The 21,977-nt window shown below is 43.0% G+C and overlaps 1 protein-coding gene across 4 annotated transcripts; it reads left to right on the top strand.

The window, feature by feature from the left end:
- Positions 1-80: 80 nt before the first annotated feature.
- Positions 81-20,558, top strand: LOC122724013 (protein NRT1/ PTR FAMILY 5.7-like). 4 transcript variants are annotated; one of them, XM_043958179.1, is made up of 4 exons: positions 81-252; positions 1,252-1,510; positions 18,048-18,120; positions 18,615-18,786. In XM_043958179.1, exons 1-4 carry the CDS (start codon positions 194-196, stop codon positions 18,635-18,637), a joined length of 414 nt encoding a protein of 137 aa, XP_043814114.1. In that variant the 5' UTR covers positions 81-193; the 3' UTR covers positions 18,638-18,786. The 4 variants fall into 4 exon arrangements, with proteins under 4 accessions (XP_043814114.1, XP_043814112.1, XP_043814113.1 ...); XM_043958177.1 differs by having other exon boundaries at positions 18,607-18,786; XM_043958178.1 differs by lacking the exons at positions 18,048-18,120; positions 18,615-18,786 and adding exons at positions 2,788-2,860; positions 3,989-4,160.
- Positions 20,559-21,977: the final 1,419 nt, after the last annotated feature.

Raw genomic sequence — 21,977 nt, 5'->3', positions numbered from 1 at the left:
TTTTCTAAAAGTCTAAAGACTTATAGTAATTTTTCTAAAAGGAGAAGGGTAGAAAGAGAAAAAAAATTTTGTTTGGGGAAGAAATAAAGAGAGAATAAAAGGAGAAGAAAAAGGGAAGAAGGATGAAAGAAAGAGACCAGAAATCATTTCCATAAGAAAGGATTGCTGGAGAAGGAAGACAAGGACAGCAAGAATGGAAATAAAGCAAAATACGAAGAGAGAGAAGAACAACGGCTTTTTTCTGCTAGTAAAGTGAGTTTTGCTTTAATTTTTAGTTGATTTTCAAGTTTGTTTGAGATTTATATGCCAAAACATTATGATTTTAATTTAATAATTTTTCAATAGTTAAATTTAGATAAATAATTTATTGAATGTGGATTGTCTTGTTTAAATCTTTAAATTCGAGAGCTGCTTATTTTAAATTAGAAAATAAAAAGAGTTTATTTTAATTTTTCTTTCGAGTAATGAATTTACAAAATAATAAGAAATATTAAATATTATGTAGAAATTGTCCAACAGCTTATTAGTAGTATGATCTTGATAGGATTTAGATTTTATTTTTTTATTTATTTTTATTCATATAAATTTTTTTTAAATTACAGAATTTGCAGTCACATGAATCTAATTTTTTATTAAAAATATGCAGACAACCTTTGAATCTTATTTTGTATATTCTTTCATGATTAAAAAGTAGAGTAATAATACAACACTACATATTGAATCAATACTCTTATTTATTTAAAAAGTAGAGTAATAAGTACTTTGGTCATGATGTTTGAGCCAGAACCTTTTAGACTTATTTCAACACATTTACTACCAAATTTTCAGCATTGTACTTGAGTGCACTAAATAGGTAATTCTATGAGGTAAAAGGTAAAATAATTGTTTGCAAAATGATATGCGGACGTTTGTGTCATGCCCTACAGTTAGCGGTCGTGAGCATTCGGTCGGATTTTTAAATAAAGATGAATCACTATTGCATTTTAGGGCTTATATGGCAGTTATAAAATTATTGTTTTAGGATTTTTAACTCATTGCAAAAAATTAAGTAAATTAAATTGTTTCATATTACAATAACTTTTGTCAATTTAATAATTCTCAAACTGTTGTTATTGACTTATGATTAAAATTTAAATACACGAGCCAGCAATTTATTGCCGCTACTTTAAACCCATTTTTGCAGCAGTGAATCTCTCTTCTGCACAGTAGAATTCTAACTAATCATTGCTAAATATTTTTACTTGCATGCAGTTGCTTAGACAAAGCTGCAATTCCTGAAACATCCTTTCCTGATCAAGAAAGGCAGCAAGGGAAGCTTTGCACAATAGAAGAAGTGAACAGAGTGAAAAAGCTTTTGGGATTGCTACCTATGTGGACAACCTTACTCATCTATGCTCTTGTAGAGGCGACAGGCTCCACTTTCTTCATTGAGCAAGTTGACAGTTTGAATGCTATTAAACTCTTTGGCTTTAAATTACCTATAAATGCTTTCTCTGCACTTGAATCACTGGTCAGTTTCACAGTTCCATACTTGTTTAATCTTTTGATTCCTAAGCACTGGAACAAAAACAAAGAAAAGCGTCAACTTATAGTTGTAATACCCGGCTAGAGTTCGGTATCAGAATTCCTGTAGTCCGGTGGAATTTCGGGTGTCGGAACACTCTAGAAGGGTAATACATATGTTTTCTAAGTGTTTTAAAGTTGTTTTTATGTTTTAAGTATAAAGCAAATGGGTTTTTTGAATGGAAAACACAAAGGAAGGAAATGGCAAGTTCGGCCGCCGAACCTTGCATGGTTTCGGAAACACGTTTGGCCGCCGAAGGTGGTCTGGCCAGCCACCTATAAAAGGCCATATGTCGGTGAAATGGATAGAATTTTCATCCATCAGCCGCCATAGGTGTGTTCCTCTCCTTCCTCATGTGATTTTTATGTTTTCCCTTAAATCTTTCATGATTTTGAGAAGTTTGGATGTTATTTTGAAGGTTTTAAGCAAAAGAGCAAAGTTTTGAAGTTTGGAGACTTGGGAAGCTTGTTTCTCCATATCTCCACATTGGGATCGCCTATCCTCTCGTTTTTAAGAGGTAAGTGAAGATCCCTAGCTTTTTATCAAGTTTTATGAAGGTTTTATGAAGGTTGATGGGTAGATATGCATGTTTAGGTTAAGTAGGCTTTATGTGAGTTTTGTGTAAAAGCATGCTTATATGATGTTTTGATGTTGTTTGTTTGGGGTTTTAAGTTAGTTTTGGACCCCTTTGTGCCTATACTTACGTACATGCAGGTTGTGGTTTGTGGTTGCATGTTTTGAGTTAAGTTTGGGCACGGTTGCATAAAGCAGAACAAGTTTCTGCCTAACTGGAAAATCCAATTTCGGCCGCCGAAGGAAGGTTCGGCCGCCAAACATGCTAAGGAGGTGGTTTCGGCTGCCTAAGCTTGCCTAAACTTGCCCCCGAAAGTTTGGACTTTCGGCTCTGGAGCGGGGTTTCGGCCGCCGAAGGTGCCGCCGAAGGTTAGGGACTTTCGTCTCTGGAGTGCCTTTCAGCCCCCGAAACTTGCCCCCGAAAGGGTTCGGCTGCCGAAAGTAAAAGTTCGGCCGCCGAAGGTGCTTGAGTTTCATCTCTGGAAGGGACTTTCGGCCGCCGAATCGGCCGCCGAAAGTGCCCTGTCCAGCCTTCTTTTGCATGATTTATGTGATTGTTTTAGGATCTTTTAAGGGGGTTTTGGGGAGTTTGCTAGAGATGTTCTTGAGTTCGTTTGGTCCCTCATTTGAGTCCATCTGTGTGTCTACAGACCAGAGGAACCAAAGAAACCAGTAGTGAGCACTGCACCAGAGTTAACCAAGTTAGACCAGAGTCAGCCATAGGTGAGTAGAACTCAACTTCATCTTTATTTTAAAGAAAGGGAAAATTACTTCTTAATCCCTGAGGTTTAACGTAATTAACACTTATGTCCCTCTATTTTGGCGACCCAACACTTAAGTCCCTCACTTTCTCTTCCGTCCAAATTCGCAGTCCTTCCGTCCATTTAAACCATTTGGTCAAAGAGTCAAAAGTGAGAGGTGATAATTTTTTCCAGAAATACCCTTCTCTTAATGTGAAATTCCTTTTTTTTTCTCTTTCATGCTTTCTCTCTCCAGTTGCAGAAGAAGAAGAAGAAGAAGAAGAAGAAGAAGAAGAAGAAGAAGAAGAAGAAGAAGAAGAAGAAGAAAGAGTAGGAAGAAGAAGAAGAAAGAAGAAAGAAGAAGAAGAAGAAGAAGAAGAAGAAGAAGAAGAAAGAAGAAGAAGAAGAAGAAGAAAGAAGAAGAAGAAGAAGCTGCTGCAGAAAGAGTAGGAAGAAGAAGAAGAAAGAAGAAGAAAGAAGAAGAAGAAGAAGAAGAAGTTGCAAAAAAGGGAAGAAGAAGAAGAAGAAGAAGAAGAAGAAGAAGAAGAGGGTTAATTTTGTCAATTCACGTGTTCCAAACGGCTATTTTGGAAGGAAGGACTACGAAGTTGGACAGAAAAGAAAGTGAGGGACTTAAGTGTTGGATCGCCAAAATAGAGGGACAAAAGTGTTAATTACGTTAAACCTCAGGGACTACAAAGTAATTTTCCCTTAAAGAAATTAAATGCCTCAAGCATGTTCATGCATCATGATGTTTATAGTAGGTTGATTGCACTAGTTTCATGAATATGACGCATTGCATAATATGATGACAATGATGATGTGGATGGACCAAGGCGACTCTAATAGCCCTAGGGATGTTGTAAGACCTGGCCGGGCCAGACATACAAATGTTGTAAGACCTGGCCGGGCCAGGCATACAGAGGTTATAAGACCTGGCCGGGCCAGGCATACTGACATTGGAGGGAGTTTTGGTGGTCATGTCCATCCGTAATATGAAATGTTTGTGATGTGATGCATTTCATGAGAGCATGTAATTAATGAACTGTTTTCAGTGTTTCTACTCACTGGGCTTTATAGCTCACCCCTCTCCCCTAACCTAGTTTTGCAGGTTCAGTGTGCAGGGGAGTCTAGCAGGGTACATGAAGAGAAAGAGTAAGAGATGTATAATAGTCTAGTGTGGATATGTAATGATGTAAAGAAAAATAATGATGTGAAGAGTTGTAATGGTTTTGTATAGTATTGTGCTTGACCCAGATGTAATGTAAATCCCTTTGTTTACATGGTCTGTTATGTATATGTCTAGTTGACGAGCATGTATGACCAGGTTTCACATATACTGTGTGGACTCAGTTAAAGCTTTGATGAGTGCTCTGACAAGGGGAGTCTGTGTATAGAGTTAGTGCATGCACAGGTTGAACCATGGTATGAGATGGCAGAGGTTTACAGGTTATGTCTGATCATGTATGGGATTTTACAGGTACATAGAGAGTATGGCAGGCTTGCTACAGGTCCCGGCGACCTTAAGTCGATCTGGATCCTAGCGCCGGCAGCGGTCCGATTTCCGGGTCGTTACAGATTGGTATCAGAGCCCTAGGTTCATATGATCGGACCTATAGAGAGAGTGTTGGGCTCATAGAGGTTATAGTTGGTCAAGCACAATAGGAAAACATGTCCACTAGGATAGGATGTTAGTCCTGTCTATATGATGATGTGAAATGCTATGCTTTTATGCATGTGCATTATTGATATGTGATGTATGCTAATGTGCTATGTGTTATGTGCTGTTTTCCAGAGAGTTAAGATGAGAGGAACTCGTCGATCAGCTCGATTGACTGGAGTCCCACTAGAGAATGAGGGTATGGATGCTCGTCCTCCTGCGTTGCCAAGGGCAATATCTCAGAGATCAAGCAGAGAGGGCACGTCAAGGGACCCTAGAAGGTCTTTTGACGAAAGCAGCAGGAGATCAAATGGAGGACAAAGGTCAGAGGATGTGAGGGAGGCAGTGGATGAGGACCAAGGAAGAGAAGAAAGTCAGGGTATGGGAGAATCTCAGGGAGGCGCTCAGGCCTCGGGGTTTGGTTATCCATCCCCCTTTTCACCCTTTCCACAGGGCCTGGGGTATCCGATGGGAGGTACGTCAGAGTACCCTAGCTTTACCCCATATCCCACCTACATGCCATATATGCCTTATCCTCCTTTTTACCCACCATATCCCATGTATCCACCCACACCTTATCACTCAAGTTCAACACAACCAGAATCAAGAGATACAGTACCTCCACCTCCACCACCAGAACCAGTAGTTCCTGTTGTCCAAGTACCTTAGCCTAGCTCATATGGGGAAGTAGGGTGAAGATGATAGAGTATCTAAAGCTGGATGCTCCCAAGTATAACACGGGAGACGACCCTTTTGAGTACCTCAGGTCGGTGAAGATGATAACCGATGAGTTGGGAGCTGATGATAGCAGAGCCATTGAAATGGCAGGGTTCACACTAAAGTGCAAGAAAGCTCGAGAATGGTTCAAAAACTATGTGGACCCCAGGTTAGACAGCATGTCATGGGAAGAGTTCGCCAATGAGTTTGCAGGGTGGGCTTTTCCTGACAGTTCCAGGGAGATGAAAATGATAGAATTTGAGCAGCTGAGACAGACTGAGGAGATGAGTGTAGATGCATACACTGGTAAGTTCCTAAATCTGTTACAGTATGTAGGTCAGGCTTATGATACTGACCAGAAGAAGGCAAGGAGATATACTATGAGGCTTCATCCCAGGTATTCCTCATTGATTCTTCCAGCAGAGAAAGAGAATTTCCACTCTATTGTGGATGCAGCCAGAAAGATGGAAGCAAGTGCCATCATTCAGGGGACAGTAAAACAGCAGGTAGCACAGTCTTCGGGTTCTAAGACCCCTAGTGCAGCAGTTTCTGGCAGCAAAAAGGGAGAAAAGTTCAAAGGCAAGAAGAATAAGTTCTGGAGCAAGATCAAGTCTGGTCTGAGAATGGGTAGTGGCTCAAGCTCTAGCACAGGCAGATCAGTTTGCATGAGATGTGGGAAGCCGCACCAAGGAGTTTGTCAGCTGGGATCTACAGCCTGCTATAAGTGTGGGCAGGAGGGACATTTTGCACGGGAATGTCCTACAGCGACTATGATGGCACCATCCCAGCAGATGACCTCAGGCAGTGTGGCTCAGCCAGCAGCTTCAGCGATGCCTCAGAGTGGTGGCAGAGGTAGAGGGAGAGGGTCAGCCTCTTCTTTAGCAGCAGGTTCCCGAGGTGAAGGTCCAATAGCCACAGCACGGATCTTCACAGTGACACAGGAGGAGGCTAACACATCTAACACAGTGGTGTCAGGTAATCTCATCATTGGGTGTTCTGATGTGTATGCTTTGATGGACCCCGGTGCTTCTCATTCCTTTATTGCTTCTGGAGCCGTAGAGAGGTTGGGTTTGATTATTTCTGAGTTGGAGTGTCCTCTCTGGGTCAGTGGACCCAAATGTGACCCATCAGTGGCAGTGTCAGTCTGTCGCTTCAGTCCAGTATTCATAGAGGGTAGATGCCTTCCCGCTGACCTTGTGGTTCTAGATTTGACGGACTTTGATGTCATTCTAGGGATGGACTGGCTATCTACATATGGTGCTACTTTGGACTGTCGAGACAAGGTAGTCAGTCTCAGAGATCAGGATGGGTCAGAATGTGTCTTCAGAGGAGACAAGAGGGGTACACCCAGAGGTTTGATCTCGGCCCTTCAGCCTCGTAGGTTGCTTAGGAGGGGTTGTCAGGGGTTTCTAGCTTATGTGAGAGAGCTAGATAAACAGGTTAGGGAACCAGCTTCAATACCAGTAGTCAGAGAGTTTCCAGATGTGTTCCCAGACGAGCTTCCAGGACTACCACCTGATAGGGAGATAGAGTTTGAGATAGAGTTGCTGCCCGGTACCAGACCGATCTCTATCCCTCCCTAAAGGATGGCACCAGCAGAGTTAAAAGAGATGAAAGAGCAGTTACAGGAGTTAGTAGACAAGGGTTTCATCCGCCCTAGTACCTCACCTTGGGGTGCTCCAGTGCTATTTGTCAGGAAGAAGGATGGATCCCTCAGACTTTGTATCGACTATAGACAGTTGAACAAGGTCACTACCAAGAATAAGTATCCCCTGCCTAGGATCGATGATCTATTCGACCAGCTAGCTGGAGCAGGTTGTTTCTCTAAAATAGATCTGAGATTTGGATATCACCAGTTGAGAGTCAGAGAAGAGGATGTACCAAAGACAGCTTTCAGGACCAGATATGGGCATTATGAGTTCCTAGTAATGCCGTTCGGGTTGACTAATGCCCCAGCAGCATTCATGGATCTCATGAACAGAGTGTTTAGAGAGTATCTGGATCACTTCGTTATTGTCTTCATTGATGATATCCTAGTGTACTCCAGAGATGCAGAGGAGCATGCCCAGCATCTGAGGACGGTTCTGCAGACCTTGAGAGAGCATGGCTTGTATGCCAAGTTCTCGAAGTGTGAGTTCTGGCTAAGGAGCATATCATTCTTGGGGCATGTAGTATCAGCAGAAGGGATTGAGGTAGACCCCAAGAAGATAGAGGCTGTAGCTAACTGGCCCAGACCCACTTCAGTGACAGAGATTAAAAGCTTTTTGGGTTTGGCAGGTTACTACAGGAGGTTCGTTCAGGACTTCTCGAAGATTACAGCTCCAATGACCAGACTGACAAAAAAGAACCAAAAATTTGTATGGCCAGATCAATGTGAAGAAAGCTTCGAAGAGCTTAAGAGGAGATTAACATCAACACCAGTGTTAGCTCTGCCAGTCAGTGATGAGGACTTCACGGTGTTCTGTGATGTATCCCGAGTGGGACTGGGTTGTGTGTTAATGCAGAATGAAAGGGTGATTGCTTATGCTTCGAGACAGCTGAAGAAGCACGAGCTGAATTACCCCACACATGACCTGGAGATGGCAGCAGTTATCTTTGCACTCAAGATGTGGAGGCATTACCTTTACGGGGTTAAATGCGAGATCTTCACTGATCACAAGAGTTTACAGTACATCTTGAGTCAGAGAGAGCTAAACTTGAGGCAGAGAAGGTGGGTAGAACTGCTCAGTGACTATGATTGTAAGATCCAGTATCATCCGGGTAAGGCGAATGTTGTGGCAGACGCCTTAAGCCGGAAATCACTTTGCAGTTTATCCCATATAGCAGCAGAGCGAAGACCAGTGGTGATGGAGTTTTATAAGCTCATCGACGAAGGGTTACAGTTGGAGTTATCTGGTACAGGTGCTTTGATCGCACAGATGAGATTGACCCCAGTGTTTCTGGAGCAAGTAGCTCAGAAACAGCATGAGGACCCTGAATTAGTGAAGATTGCCAAGACTGTTCAGTCAGGCACCAGTGCAGAGTTTAGATTTGACAGTCAAGGGATCCTCCATCTCGGGAATAGACTATGTGTACCAGATGATGCAGGGCTGAAGGAAGACATTATGAGGGAAGCTCATAATGCTAGGTACAGTTGTAACGACCCGAAAATCGGACCGCTACCGGCGCTAGGATCCAGATCGGCTTAAGGCCGCCGGGACCCGTAGCAAGCCTAACATATAACCTGTAAACCTGTATAATCCCTTACATGATCAACAACATACATACACAAGCATACATGTTCCTAGGGGCCTCAAACCATCATAAACCCCATCTACAACACATCAATCATCCACATTGTTCAAGAACACACATTAAACCCATAAACATAACCATAACCTAAACATGCATTCTACCCCCATAGATCTACTTAAAACTTACTTAAAATATGCAATGAGCTTAAGATCGGCTCTTACCTCTTGAAGATCGAGAGAGAGACGACCTAAAACTCGGAGGTGGGAGAGATTGGGTTCTTGAACCTCCAAGCTCCAAAACTTTGCTCAAAAGCTCAAATCTTCAAAACAAAGTTAAAACAAATGAAAATCTTGAAAGATCTAGAGGAAGAACATCAAAGATTGGTGAGGGACGGTGGAGAACTCACTTTGGCCGAAAATGGGGAGAAAAGCTCGCCCATTTCGGCTAAAGGACCCCTTTATAGTGGCTGGCCAGGCCACGTTCGGGAGCCAAAAGTGTCCCCGCATGCATGCCATGTTCGGCGGCCGAACCTGGACTTCCCTCACTTATGCCTTCGGGGGCCTAAGGCACACCCGAAATGCATGCATGTTCGGCGGCCAAACTTGAGGTTCGGCGGCCGAACCTGAGTTTTCCTCCAATGCTATTTTCATGCAAAAACTCATTTTCTTTCATGCTTAAAACATAAAACACATTAAAACATTTTATAAAAACATGGTTCTACACTTCTAGAGGTCTCCAACATCCGAGATTCCACCGGACGGTAGGAATTCCGATACCGGAGTCTAGCCGGGTATCACATTCTCCCCCCTTAAGAACATTCGTCCCCGAATGTTCCTCAACTAGTACATGCATAGAGTCATCACATCATATACAAAAACCACATAGAGACTAACCTTAAAAGAGATGAGGATATTGCCGGAGCATAGACTCCCGTGTCTCCCAAGTGCACTCTTCCATATTGTGGTGGTTCCAAAGGACTTTCACCATCGGGATTTCCTTGTTCCTTAGCTTCTTGATCTGGGTGTCTAGGATCCATACTGGCTGCTCCACATAGGTGAGATCTTCTTGGATCTCCACATCAGGCTCACTAAGAACCTTGCCCGGATGTGACACGAACTTTCTCAACATAGAAACATGGAAAACCGGATGGATTCTTTCCATCGAAGCAGGTAAATCCAGCTTGTACGACACATTCCCAATCTTTTGCAAGATTTCAAAGGGTCTGATGTATCGCGGGGCTAGTTTACCTTTCTTTCCAAAACGAACCACTCCTTTCATTGGAGACACCTTGAGCAATACCAGATCCCCCTCCTGAAACTCTACTTGCCTTCTGCGGATGTCTGCATAACTCTTCTGTCTGCTTGCAGCAGTCTTGATCCTTTCTCTGATTAAGGGTACCACTCTGCTGGTGATCTCTACTAGCTCAGGCCTTGCCAATGCCTTTTCTCCAACTTCTTCCCAGCAAACAGGTGATTTGCACTTCCTTCCATATAAAGCTTCATATGGAGCCATCTCGATGCTAGCATGATGGCTGTTATTGTAGGCAAACTCCACCAAAGGTAGATGCTGCCTCCAAGAATCGCCAAAGTCCAGCACACACATTCTTAGCATATCTTCTATGGTCTGGATGGTCCTCTCTGATTGTCCGTCTGTCTGTGGATGGAAAGCAGTGCTAAAATCCAACCTAGTACCCATGGCATCTTGCAGACTCCGCCAAAACCTGAAGGTGAACTGGGGCCCTCTATCAGACACTATTGAAACAGGAACCCCATGCAGTCTGACGATCTCATCAACATACACCTGCGCCAACTTGTCCACAGAATAGCCACTCCTGACAGGGATGAAGTGAGCAGATTTGGTGAATTTGTCCACAATCACCCATATGGAGTCCACTCTGTTGGACGCTGCCGGTAACCCCACTACGAAGTCCATAGCTATGTTCTCCCATTTCCATTCTGGAATAGGTAGCGAGTTAAGCATTCCAGCCGGCTTCTGATGTTCCAGCTTCACCCTCTGACATACTTCGCAGGCTGACACAAACTGTGCCACTTCTCTCTTCATAGCTGGCCACCAATAAACTTTCTTCAGATCTTGATACATCTTGGTGGCTCCGGGGTGAACGCTGTATCGTGTATTATGAGCCTCCCTCATAATGTCTCCCTTTAGCCCTATGTCATCTGGTACACACAAACGACTCCCATAGCGGAGGATCCCCTTGTCTTCGAATCTGAACTCACTGTCTTTGCCTGACTGAACAGTCTTGGCAATCTTTACTAACTCTGGGTCCTCATGCTGTTTCTGAGCCACCTGCTCCAGAAACACGGGTGTCACTCTCATCTGAGCAACTAAAGCACCTGTACCAGACAACTCCAACTGTAGACCTTCCTCAATAAGCTTGTAAAACTCTTTCACTACTGGTCTCCTCTCAGCCGTGATGTGGGATAGACTGCCTAGTGACTTTCGGCTTAGGGCGTCTGCCACAACATTCGCCTTACCCGGATGGTACTGAATCTTGCAATCATAGTCACTCAGCAGCTCTACCCATCTTCTCTGTCTCAAGTTCAAATCTCTTTGACTCAGGATGTACTGTAGGCTTTTATGATCCGTGAAGATCTCACATTTAACCCCATAGAGGTAGTGCCTCCACATCTTGAGTGTAAAGATAACTGCTGCCATTTCCAGGTCATGTGTGGGGTAATTCAACTCATGCTTCTTTAGCTGCCTAGAAGCATAAGCAATCACCCTATCATTCTGCATTAGCACACAACCCAGACCCACTCGGGATGCATCACAGAACACTGTGAAGTCCTCATTGCTAGCTGGCAGAGCTAGCACTGGTGCTGAAGTCAACCTCTTCTTAAGCTCTTCAAAACTCTCTTTGCACTGGTCGGTCCACACAAACTTCTGATTCTTCCTGGTTAACCTGGTCAGAGGAGTTGCAATTTTCGAGAAGTCCTGAACAAACCTCCTGTAGTAACCTGCCAAACCCAAGAAACTTCTAATTTCTGTCACTAAAGTGGGTCTAGGCCAGTTAGCCACAGCTTCTACCTTCTTGGGGTCTACCTCTATTCCATTTTCTGACACCACATGCCCCAAGAATGAAATGCTCCTCAGCCAGAACTCACACTTGGAGAACTTGGCATACAAGCCATGCTCCCTCAAGGTCTGTAGAACCAACCTCAGATGATGGGCATGCTCCTCTGCATTCCTGGAATACACCAAGATATCATCTATGAAGACAATAACGAAGTGATCTAGGTACTGGCTAAACACTATGTTCATGAGATCCATGAATGCTGCAGGGCGTTGGTTAACCCGAACGGCATCACAAGGAACTCAAAATGCCCATATCTGGTCCTGAAAGTTGTCTTTGGCACATCCTCCTCTCGGATCCTCAACTGATGATACCCGGACCTCAGATCTATTTTAGAGAAACAACCCGCTCCTGCTAGCTAGTCGAATAGATCATCGATCCTTGGCAATGGGTACTTGTTCTTGGTAGTGACTTTGTTTAACTGCCTGTAGTCAATACAAAGTCTAAGGGATCCATCCTTCTTTTTCACAAACAAAACTGGAGCACCCCAGGGTGAGGTACTCGGTCGGATGAAGCCCTTGTCTACCAGCTCCTGTAACTGCTCTTTCAACTCTTTCAATTCTGCTGGTGCCATCCTGTAGGGAGGGATAGAGATCGGTCGGGTTCCAGGCATCAGTTCTATCTCGAACTCTATCTCCCTAGCAGGTGGTAAACCTGGCAGCTCGTCTGGGAACACATCTAAGAACTCTCTAACCACTGGCATCGAGGCGGGCTCTCTAACCTGACTGCTAAGCTCTCTCACATGAGCCAAATACCCCTGACATCCCCTCCTGAGCAACCTACGAGCCTGAAGAGCTGATATCAGACCTCTAGGTGTACCCCTCCTGTCTCCTCTGAAGACAACCTCAGACCCATCCTGACCTCTGAACCTGACTACCTTGTCCCTGCAGTCCAAGGTAGCACCATGGGTAGATAACCAGTCCATCCCTAGAATGACATCAAAGTCGGTCAAATCTAGAACCACTAGGTCGGCGGACAAGCATCTTCCCTTAACAAACACAGGACTACACTGGCAGACTGACTCTGCCACTGATGGATCACATTTGGGTCCACTGACCCAGAGAGGACACTCTAACCCAGAAGTCATCAGACCCAACCTCTCAACGGCTCCCGGAGCAATAAAAGAATGAGATGCACCAGGGTCCATCAAGGCATACACATCTGAACAACCAATGACTAAGTTACCTGCCACCACGGTGTTAGATGCATCTGCCTCCTGCTGTGTCATTGTGAAGATCCGTGCTGGAGCTGATGGACCTTCACCTCTGAAACCCGCTGAAGAAGAAGCTGCCCCTCTTCCTCTGCCTCTGCCACTGGCCTGAGTCATGGCTGGAGCTGCTGGCTGTGCTACACTGCCTGAGGCTGTCTGCTGGGACTGAGCCATCGGGACTGCTCTTGGACATTCTCGAGCCATATGCCCCTCCTGACCACATCTGAAATAGGCTGTCGTCCCAAACCGACAAACTCCCTTGTGTGGCCTACCACACCTTGCACAAACTGCATTATCTGCACCAGAGCTTGAGCCACTTCCAAATCCCAGACTAGACTTAACCTTGTTCCAGAACTTGTTCTTCTTACCCTCGGGCTTACCCCATCTCTTACTGCCTGAAGCTGCTGCACTCAGGGTAGAGGGATCTAACCTTCCCCCACCCGGAGTTTTAGGACCAGAAGACTATGCCACTGTCTGTTTAACTGTCCCCTGAACGATAGCACTGACCTCCATCTTCCTGGCCATATCTACTATGGCATGGAAGGTCTCCCTGTCCACTGACTGAATCAAGGAGGAATACCTGGAATGAAGTTTCATGACATACCTCCTTGACCTCTTCGAATCTGTATCCAGACTTTGCCCAGCAAAAGGCAACAGCTCCAAAAATCTGTCGGTGTACTCCTCTACACTCATTTCATCCGTCTGCCTCAACTGTTCAAACTCTATCATCTTCAGCTCCCTTGATCTATCGGGAAAAGTCCATCCTGCAAACTCGTTTGCAAACTCTTTCCAAGACATGCTGTCCACCCTCGGGTTCACGTAATTCTTAAACCACTCTCGGGCTTTCTTGCATTTTAATGTGAACCCAGCCATCTGGATGGCTCTACTGTCATCCGCCCCTAATTCCTCGGTAATAGTCTTGACCCTCTCAAGATACACAAATGGGTCATCACCTGACTCAAACTGGGGAGCACCCAGCTTCATATATTCAGTCATCTTGACCTTGCTCCTACCAGATGAGCTAGGCCTAGGTAATTGGGTTTCTGGAACTGGGGTTTCTGCTGTTGGTGGAGAAGGTGCAACATTTTCTGTGGTAGGGTTTGCTGGATTTGGATAGTAGGGTGGAGGTGGATACATCGGGTACTGTGAGTATGGTGGGTAGTAAGGTGGGTAGGGCATGTGTGTGGGATAAGGGGTAAAGCTAGGGTAATCCGATGTACCTCCCATCGAATACCCGGGATGTTGTGAGAAGTGTGGGTAGTGGGGTGGCTGAACAAATCCCGAGACCTGAGTGCCTCCTTGGGACTCTCCCATACCTTCTTCTGACATACTAACTCCCAAACTGCCATCCCTTCTCTGCTCTACTTCCATATCATTCCCCATATCCTCTGACATTCCTCCCTGAACTGTTCCCCTCACTGATCTGCTTCTACCCAGATCCAAAGACCTTCTAGGGTCTCTCACTGCTCTTTCTCTGTTAGATCTACTAGACATTGCCCTAGGCAATGCTGGAGGACGGGCGCTCATGCCCTCATCCTCAGGTGGTACTCCAGTCAATCGTGCAGATCGACGAGTCCCTCTCATCCTGTTTTTTGAAAAACAGCACATATCAAACAAACATTAGCATCATATAGTTCATGTGGGCACACATGAACCCTCATCACATACATCATATATCATAGCATATCATCAATGCACATGCATATTATCATGGCATTTCACATCATCATACAAGACAGGAATCCACATCCTATCCTAGTGGACATGATCTTTCCTATTGTGCTTGACCTTCTATAACATCTATGAGCCCGACACTCTAGGTCCGACCATATGAACCTAGGGCTCTGATACCACTCTGTAACGACCCAAAAATCGGACCGCTACCGGTGCTAAGATCCAGATCGGCTTAAGGCCGCCGGGACCCGTAGCAAGCCTGACATATAACCTGTAAACCTGTATAATCCCATACATGATCAACAACATACATACACAAGCATACATGTTCCTAGGGGCCTCAAACCATCATAAACCCCATCTACAACACATCAAGCATCCACATTGTTCAAGAAATTAAACCCATAAACATAACCATAACCTAAACATGCATTCTACCCCCATAGATCTACTTAAAACTTACTTAAAACATACAATGAGCTTAAGATCGGCTCTTAACTCTTGAAGATCGAGAGAGAGACGACCTAAAACTCAGAGGTGGGAGAGATTGGGTTCTTGAACCTTCAAGCTCCAAAACTTTGCTCAAAAGCTCAAATCTTCAAAACAAAGTTAAAACAAATGAAAATCTTGAAAGATTTAGAGGAAGAACATCAAAGATTGGTGAGGGACGGCGGAGAACTCACTTTGGCCGAAAATGGGGAGAAAAGCTCGCCCATTTCGGCTAAAGGACCCCTTTATAGTGGCTGGCCAGGCCATGTTCGGGAGCCAAAAGTGTCCCCGCATGCATGCCATGTTCGGCGGCTGAACTTGAGGTTCGGCGGCCGAACCTGGACTTCCCTCACTTATGCCTTCGGGGGCCTAAGGCACACCCGAAATGCATGCATGTTCGGCGGCCGAACCTGAGTTTTCCTCCAATGCTATTTTCATGCAAAAACTCATTTTCTTTCATGCTTAAAACATAAAACACATTAAAACATTTTATAAAAACATGGTTCTACCCTTCTAGAGGTCTCCGACATCCGAGATTCCACCGGACGGTAGGAATTCCGATACCGGAGTCTAGCCGGGTATCACAAAAGTGTTCACCCAGGAGCCACCAAAATGTATCAGGACCTAAAGAGAGTGTATTGGTGGCCAGCGATGAAGAGAGAAGTGGCACAGTTTGTGTCTGCCTGTGAGGTTTGCCAGAGGGTGAAACTGGAACATTAGAAGCCGGCTGGAATGCTTAACCCACTACCGATTCCAGAGTGGAAATGGGAGAACATAGCTATGGATTTTGTGGTGGGGTTACCGGCAGCGTCCAACAGGTTAGACTCCATATGGGTGATTGTGGACAGACTGACTAAATCTGCTCACTTCATTCCTGTTAGGAGTACTACTCAGTGGACAAGTTAGCACAGGTGTATGTGGAAGAGATAGTGCGGTTGCATGGGGTTCCCGTGTCTATAGTGTCAGACAGAGGACCTCAGTTCACCTCCAGGTTTTGGCGGAGTCTGCAAGAAGCTATGGGCACAAGGTTGGATTTTAGCACTGCCTTCCATCCACAGACTGACGGACAGTCAGAGAGGACCATCCAGACCATAGAAGATATGCTCAGGATGTGTGTGTTAGACTTTGGCGGTTCTTGAAGGCAGCACCTACCTTTGGTAGAGTTTGCCTACAACAACAGCCATCATGCTAGCATTGGGATGGCTCCTTATGAAGCTTTGTATGGGAGGAAGTGTAGATCACCTGTTTGCTGGGAAGAAGTAGGAGAAGCTGCTCTTGCAGGGCCAGAGTTAGTGGAGATTACCAGCAGAATGGTGCCCCTTATCAGAGAAAGAATCAGAACTGCTCAGAGCAGGCAGAAAAGCTATGCAGACGTTCGCAGGAAGCAGCTAGAGTTTCAGGAGGGTGATATGGTATTGCTAAAGGTGTCTCCAATGAAAGGAGTGGTTCGTTTTGGAAAGAAGGGTAAGCTAGCTCCACGGTACATTGGACCCTTTGAGATCTTGTAGAAGATCGGGAATGTGTCGTACAAGCTGGATTTACCTCCTTCTATGGAAAGGATTCACCCGGTTTTCCATGTTTCTATGTTAAGGAAATTTGTCTCAGATCCGAGTAAGGTTCTCAGTGAGCCTGAGGTGGAGATCCTTGGAGATCTTACCTATGTAGAGCAGCCAGTGAGGATTCTGGACACACAGATCAGAAAGCTGAGAAACAAGAAAATCCCAATGGTGAAAGTCCTGTGGAACCACCATAATCTAGAAGAGTGCACCTGGGAGACACAGGAGTTTATGTTTCAGCAGTACCCATATCTTTTTTAAGGTTAGTTCTTCCTTTTATGTGTTTAGTTGTTTGAGGACCATTCGGGGACGAATGTTCTTAAGGGGGGGAGAATGTAATACCCGGCTAGAGTCTGGCATCGGAATTCCTGTAGTCCGGTGGAATTTCGGGTGTCGGAACCCTCTAGAAGGGTAATACATATGTTTTCTAAGTGTTTTAAAGTTGTTTTTATGTTTTAAGTATAAAGCAAATGGGTTTTTTGAATGGAAAACACAAAGGAAGGAAATGGCAAGTTCGGCCGCCGAAAGTGAGTTTCGGCCGCCGAACCTTGCATGGTTTCGGAAACACGTTTGGCCGCTGAAGGTGGTCTGGCCAGCCACCTATAAAAGGCCACATGTCGGTGAAATGGATAGAATTTTCATCCATCAGCCGCCATAGGTGTGTTCCTCTCCTTCCTCATGTGATTTTTATGTTTTCCCTTAAATCTTTCATGATTTTGAGAAGTTTGGATGTTGTTTTGAAGGTTTTAAGCAAAAGAGCAAAGTTTTGAAGTCTGGAGACTTGGGAAGCTTGTTTCTCCATATCTCCACGTTGGGATCGCCTATCCTCTTGTTTTCAAGAGGTAAGTGAAGATCCCTAGCTTTTTATCAAGTTTTATGAAGGTTTTATGAAGGTTGATGGGTAGATATGCATGTTTAGGTTAAGTAGGCTTTATGTGAGTTTTGTGTAAAAGCATGCTTATGTGATGTTTTGATGTTGTTTGTTTGGGGTTTTAAGTTAGTTTTGGACCCCTTTGTGCCTATACTTACGTATATGCAGGTTGTGGTTTGTGGTTGCATGTTTTGAGTTAAGTCTGGGCACGGTTGCATGAAGCAGAACAAGTTTCTGCCTAACTGAAAAATCCAGTTTCGGCCGCCGAAGGAAGGTTCGGCCGCCGAACATGCTAAGGAGGTGGTTTCGACTGCCTAAGCTTGCCTAAGCTTGCCCCTGAAAGTTTAGACTTTCGACTCTGGAGAGGGGTTTCGGCCGCCGAAGGTGCAGTCGAAGGTTAGGGACTTTCGTCTCTGGAGTGCCTTTCAGCCCCCGAAACTTGCCCCCGAAAGGGTTCGGCTGCCGACAGTAAAAGTTCGGCCGCCGAAGGTGCTTGAGTTTCGTCTCTGGAAGGGACTTTCGGCCGCCGAAAGTGCCCTGTCCAGCCTTCTTTTGCATGCTTTATGTGATTGTTTTATGATCTTTTAAGGGGGTTTTGGGGAGTTTGCTAGAGATGTTCTTGAGTTAGTTTGGTCCCTCATTTGAGTCCATCTGTGTGTCTACAGACCAGAGGAACCAAAGAAACCAGCAGTGAGCACTGCACCAGAGTTAACCAAGTTAGACCAGAGTCAGCCAGAGGTGAGTAGAACTCAACTTCATCTTTATTTTAAAAAAATTAAATGCCTCAAGCATGTTCATGCATCATGATGTTTATAGTAGGTTGATTGCACTAGTTTCACGAATATGACGCATTGCATAATATGATGACGATGATGATATGGATGGACCAAGGTGACTCCAATAGCCCTAGAGATGTTGTAAGACCTGGCCGGGTCAGGCATACAGATGTTGTAAGACCTGGCCGGGCCAGGCATACAGATGTTGTAAGACCTGGCCGGGCCAGACATACAGATGTTGTAAGACCTGGCCGGGCCAGGCATATAGAGGTTATAAGACCTGGCCGGGCCAAGCATACTGACATTGGAGGGAGTTTTAGTGGTCATGTCCATCCGTAATATGAAATGTTTGTGATGTGATGCATTTCATGAGAGCATATAATTAATGAACTGTTTTCAGTGTTTCTACTCACTGGGCTTTATAGCTCACCCCTCTCCCCTAACCTAGTTTTGCAGGTTCAGTGTGCAGGGGAGTCTAGTAGGGTACAGGAAGAGAAAGAGTAAGAGATGTGTAATAGCCTAGTGTGGACATGTAATGATGTAAAGAAAAATAATGATGTGAAGAGTTGTAATGGTTTTGTATAGTATTGTGCTTGACCCAGATGTAATGTAAATCCCTTTGTTTACATGGTCTGTTATGTATATGTCTAGTTGACGAGCATGTATGACCAGGTTTCATATATACTGTGTGGACTCAGTTAGAGCTTTGATGAGTGCTCTGACAAGGGGAGTCTGTGTACAGAGTTAGTGCATGCACAGGTTGAACCATGGTATGAGATGGCAGAGGTTTACAGGTTATGTCTGATCATGTATGGGATTTTACAGGTACACAGAGAGTATGGTAGGCTTGCTACGGGTCCCGGCGACCTTAAGTCGATCTGGATCCTAGCGCCGGTAGCGGTCCGATTTTCGGGTCGTTACAATAGTACTCTTGAGAATTGGCCTGGGGATGATGTGCTCAATATTGTGTTGTGTTACGGCTTACAAGGTTGAGGTTCTCAGATTGAACTCTATTGATAATTTAACAACTTCAATGAGCGCGTATTGGCTATTTCCACAGTTTATATTGCTTGGAATCCTGGAAGGGCTGGTTCGTGATGGGCTATGTGAATTTTTTTACAGTCAAGTAGATGAATCTATGAAGCATTATGAATCATCATTGAACGATTGTGTTATGGGTATTGGAAAGTTCTTGAGTGTGATTTGTGTGGTTACATTCAAAGGTTATTTTGGAGATAGTGTTAATGAAAGTCGCCTTGATAAGTATTACATTAAGCTAGCTGCACTAAGCTGTGGCAATCTGTTGTTTTACGTGCTGGTTGCATGCATATATTCATGGAAGGAATCCACTCCCCAGATTGTGAGGGATATTGAAGCTGGTGATGCAGAGTTTGCGATTGTTTTGACTTCCACAAGCTCTGAAATAACTAATAAGACGAGAAATAATCTGTATAAGAGGTGGCGCTCCCTTGAAGGAGATCGTGATGACATGGCCAACAAGAAGCTTCCCCGGCGGTCCAGCACATTTTTTCTGTAGTTGATATTTGACATTCTAGAACAACAATTTTTAGGTGGATCCGATCCACCGTAGTTTTGAAATCTTACGTTTTGTAGTTGATATTTACCATTTTAGAACAACAATTCTTAGGTAAATCTGATTCACTGTAGTTTCAAAATCTTACGTTTTGTAGTGATATTTGCCATTCTAGAACAACGATTCTTAGATGGATTCGATCCACCGTAGTTTCGAAATCTTACGTTTTGTAGTGATATTTGCCATTCTAGAACAATCATTCTTAGGTGGATCCGATCCACCGTAGTTTCGAGAACAACGATTCTTAGGTGGATTCGATCCACCGTAGTTTCGAAATCTTACGTTTTGTAGTGATATTTGCCATTCTAGAACAATCATTCTTAGGTGGATCCGATCCACCGTAGTTTCGAAATCTTACATTTTGTAGTTGATATTTACCATTCTACAACAATAATTCTTAGGTGGATCCGATCCACCATAGTTTCGAAATCTTATGTTTTATAGTAATATTTGCTATTCTAGAACAACGATTTCAAAATCTCACGGAGTGTAGGAAATAAACAAGTTTGAATTCTTGATCTATTTATTTTAATTAGTCTAAGTCTGTATAAAGTGAGAGTGTTAGACTAAATTAGAATTTAATTAAATTTGATAAGGTGGTTTTTTTAAAAAAATATTTTAAAATATTAGGCTCCGCCCAACTTATAAGTCCTTCTTTTTCTCCTTCATTGTGTGATATGAGATTTGGTCTCACTTGCTTCCTTTTCTTCATTCATTTAAATTAAAATAAATAATTAATTTGTGAAATTTAAAATACATAATTTTGAGCAGATCTATGTGATTATAATTATATCAAACTCATAAAATAACCATGAAGTTGAACAATACGTAAAAATTATTATCAATTGAAGCATGCTTCTAACAGTTTTTAATTGAAATTACAATTTAATCTCCATTTTCTAAGAGAAACAATTTAATATATGATATTTCATTTTGTCATAATAGTTTATATTTCATTTTTTTAATAGTTTCGTTGCTTTATTTTTTATATTTATAACAATTTAATTCTTCATATTTGGGTTGATATGATTTATAGTTGAGGATCTGTAAATTTAATAAGGACTACTTATTAACCAATTGAAACATAAAGGATTAAATTATAATTCTTACTAAAAAGCATGGATTAGGTTACAGCTTTTGCCAAACCTCAATAATTATTTTGTAAAATACCTAATCCTGTTGTAAAATTAATTTAGATTTCAAAAGATTTTATGGCCATTAAAGATTTTATGATCGTTAAAAATTTTATGGTATTTTATAGTCATTAGAGATTTTATGGTCGTTGAAAATTTTATGGTTATTAAAAATTTTATGGTCGTTGAAAACTTTATGACCATTAAAGATTTTATTTATGAGATTTAAATCTACTATTAAATCTGACCGTTATGATTTTATTATATTATCTCAAAATGTTTATAACCGCTTATAACGGTCATTTTTTCCACTATAAATAGCTTTCATCTTTATAAAGATAGAGACACTCATTTTTCTACTTTATTCTTTCTTTCCTCTGTGTTTTCTGATGGGTTATAAATTAAAGATAAATTATTGTTATCCTGATCTTGGAAATAAATAACAGAAGAACCTGTTTAATCTTGGAGGATTACAAAATAAATCGTTAAGAACAGTGTTCAACACGTCTCAAATTTCATTAATTTATCCTATTTTTTCAACAATTTTAAGGATTTAGCTTTACACAAATGGAATCAAATGTTGTTACTGTCTCTATTTCTGCACTGCCTACTTTCAATGACATTATCACTGCCTCTGCTTCTGTTTTTCTTCCTGCCACCACGCTTCTTACTGCTGCAAATGGTGGGTCTCTTCTGCCTGCTGTACCATATGCTAAACATTTTCCTGACATCTCGAAAATTGAGGTTTTCTCGGGTCAAAATTTTAAAAGATGGCAAGAGAGAATTTGTTCAATACTTGACATGCATGGTGTTGCTTCAGCAATCACAGAATCAAAACCTGTACCTGCTATTGATCCAAAATTGCATGAAATCTAGGCCTATTCTAATAAGATATGTAGGCATACAATTATCAGTACTCTTTCTAACGATATCTTTGATGTCTACTGTTCCTACAAAGAAACCAAGGAAATATGAGATTCAATGAATCTGAAATATACTGCTAAGAATACTAGAAAACAAAAATTTGCAAATGGCAATTTTTATAAATGGGAAATGATTAAAGAAAAAGATATCAAAATACAAATCAATAAG

The sequence above is a fragment of the Manihot esculenta genome, chromosome 7 (genome assembly GCF_001659605.2).
Source record: "Manihot esculenta cultivar AM560-2 chromosome 7, M.esculenta_v8, whole genome shotgun sequence".
NCBI classification, from domain to species: Eukaryota; Viridiplantae; Streptophyta; class Magnoliopsida; order Malpighiales; family Euphorbiaceae; genus Manihot; species Manihot esculenta.
This window is presented reverse-complemented; position numbering and strand designations above follow the sequence as displayed.

Bases quoted from the DNA above. Each gene is read 5' to 3' on its own strand.
- LOC122724013 (XM_043958176.1), top strand. From the start codon at position 194: ATGGAAATAAAGCAAAATACGAAGAGAGAGAAGAACAACGGCTTTTTT. The intron at 253-1,251 runs GTGAGTTTTGCT...ACTTGCATGCAG, and splicing joins GGCTTTTTTCTGCTAGTAAA to TTGCTTAGACAAAGCTGCAA. The intron at 1,593-19,084 runs TTGTAATACCCG...TCGTTACAATAG, and splicing joins AGAAAAGCGTCAACTTATAG to TACTCTTGAGAATTGGCCTG.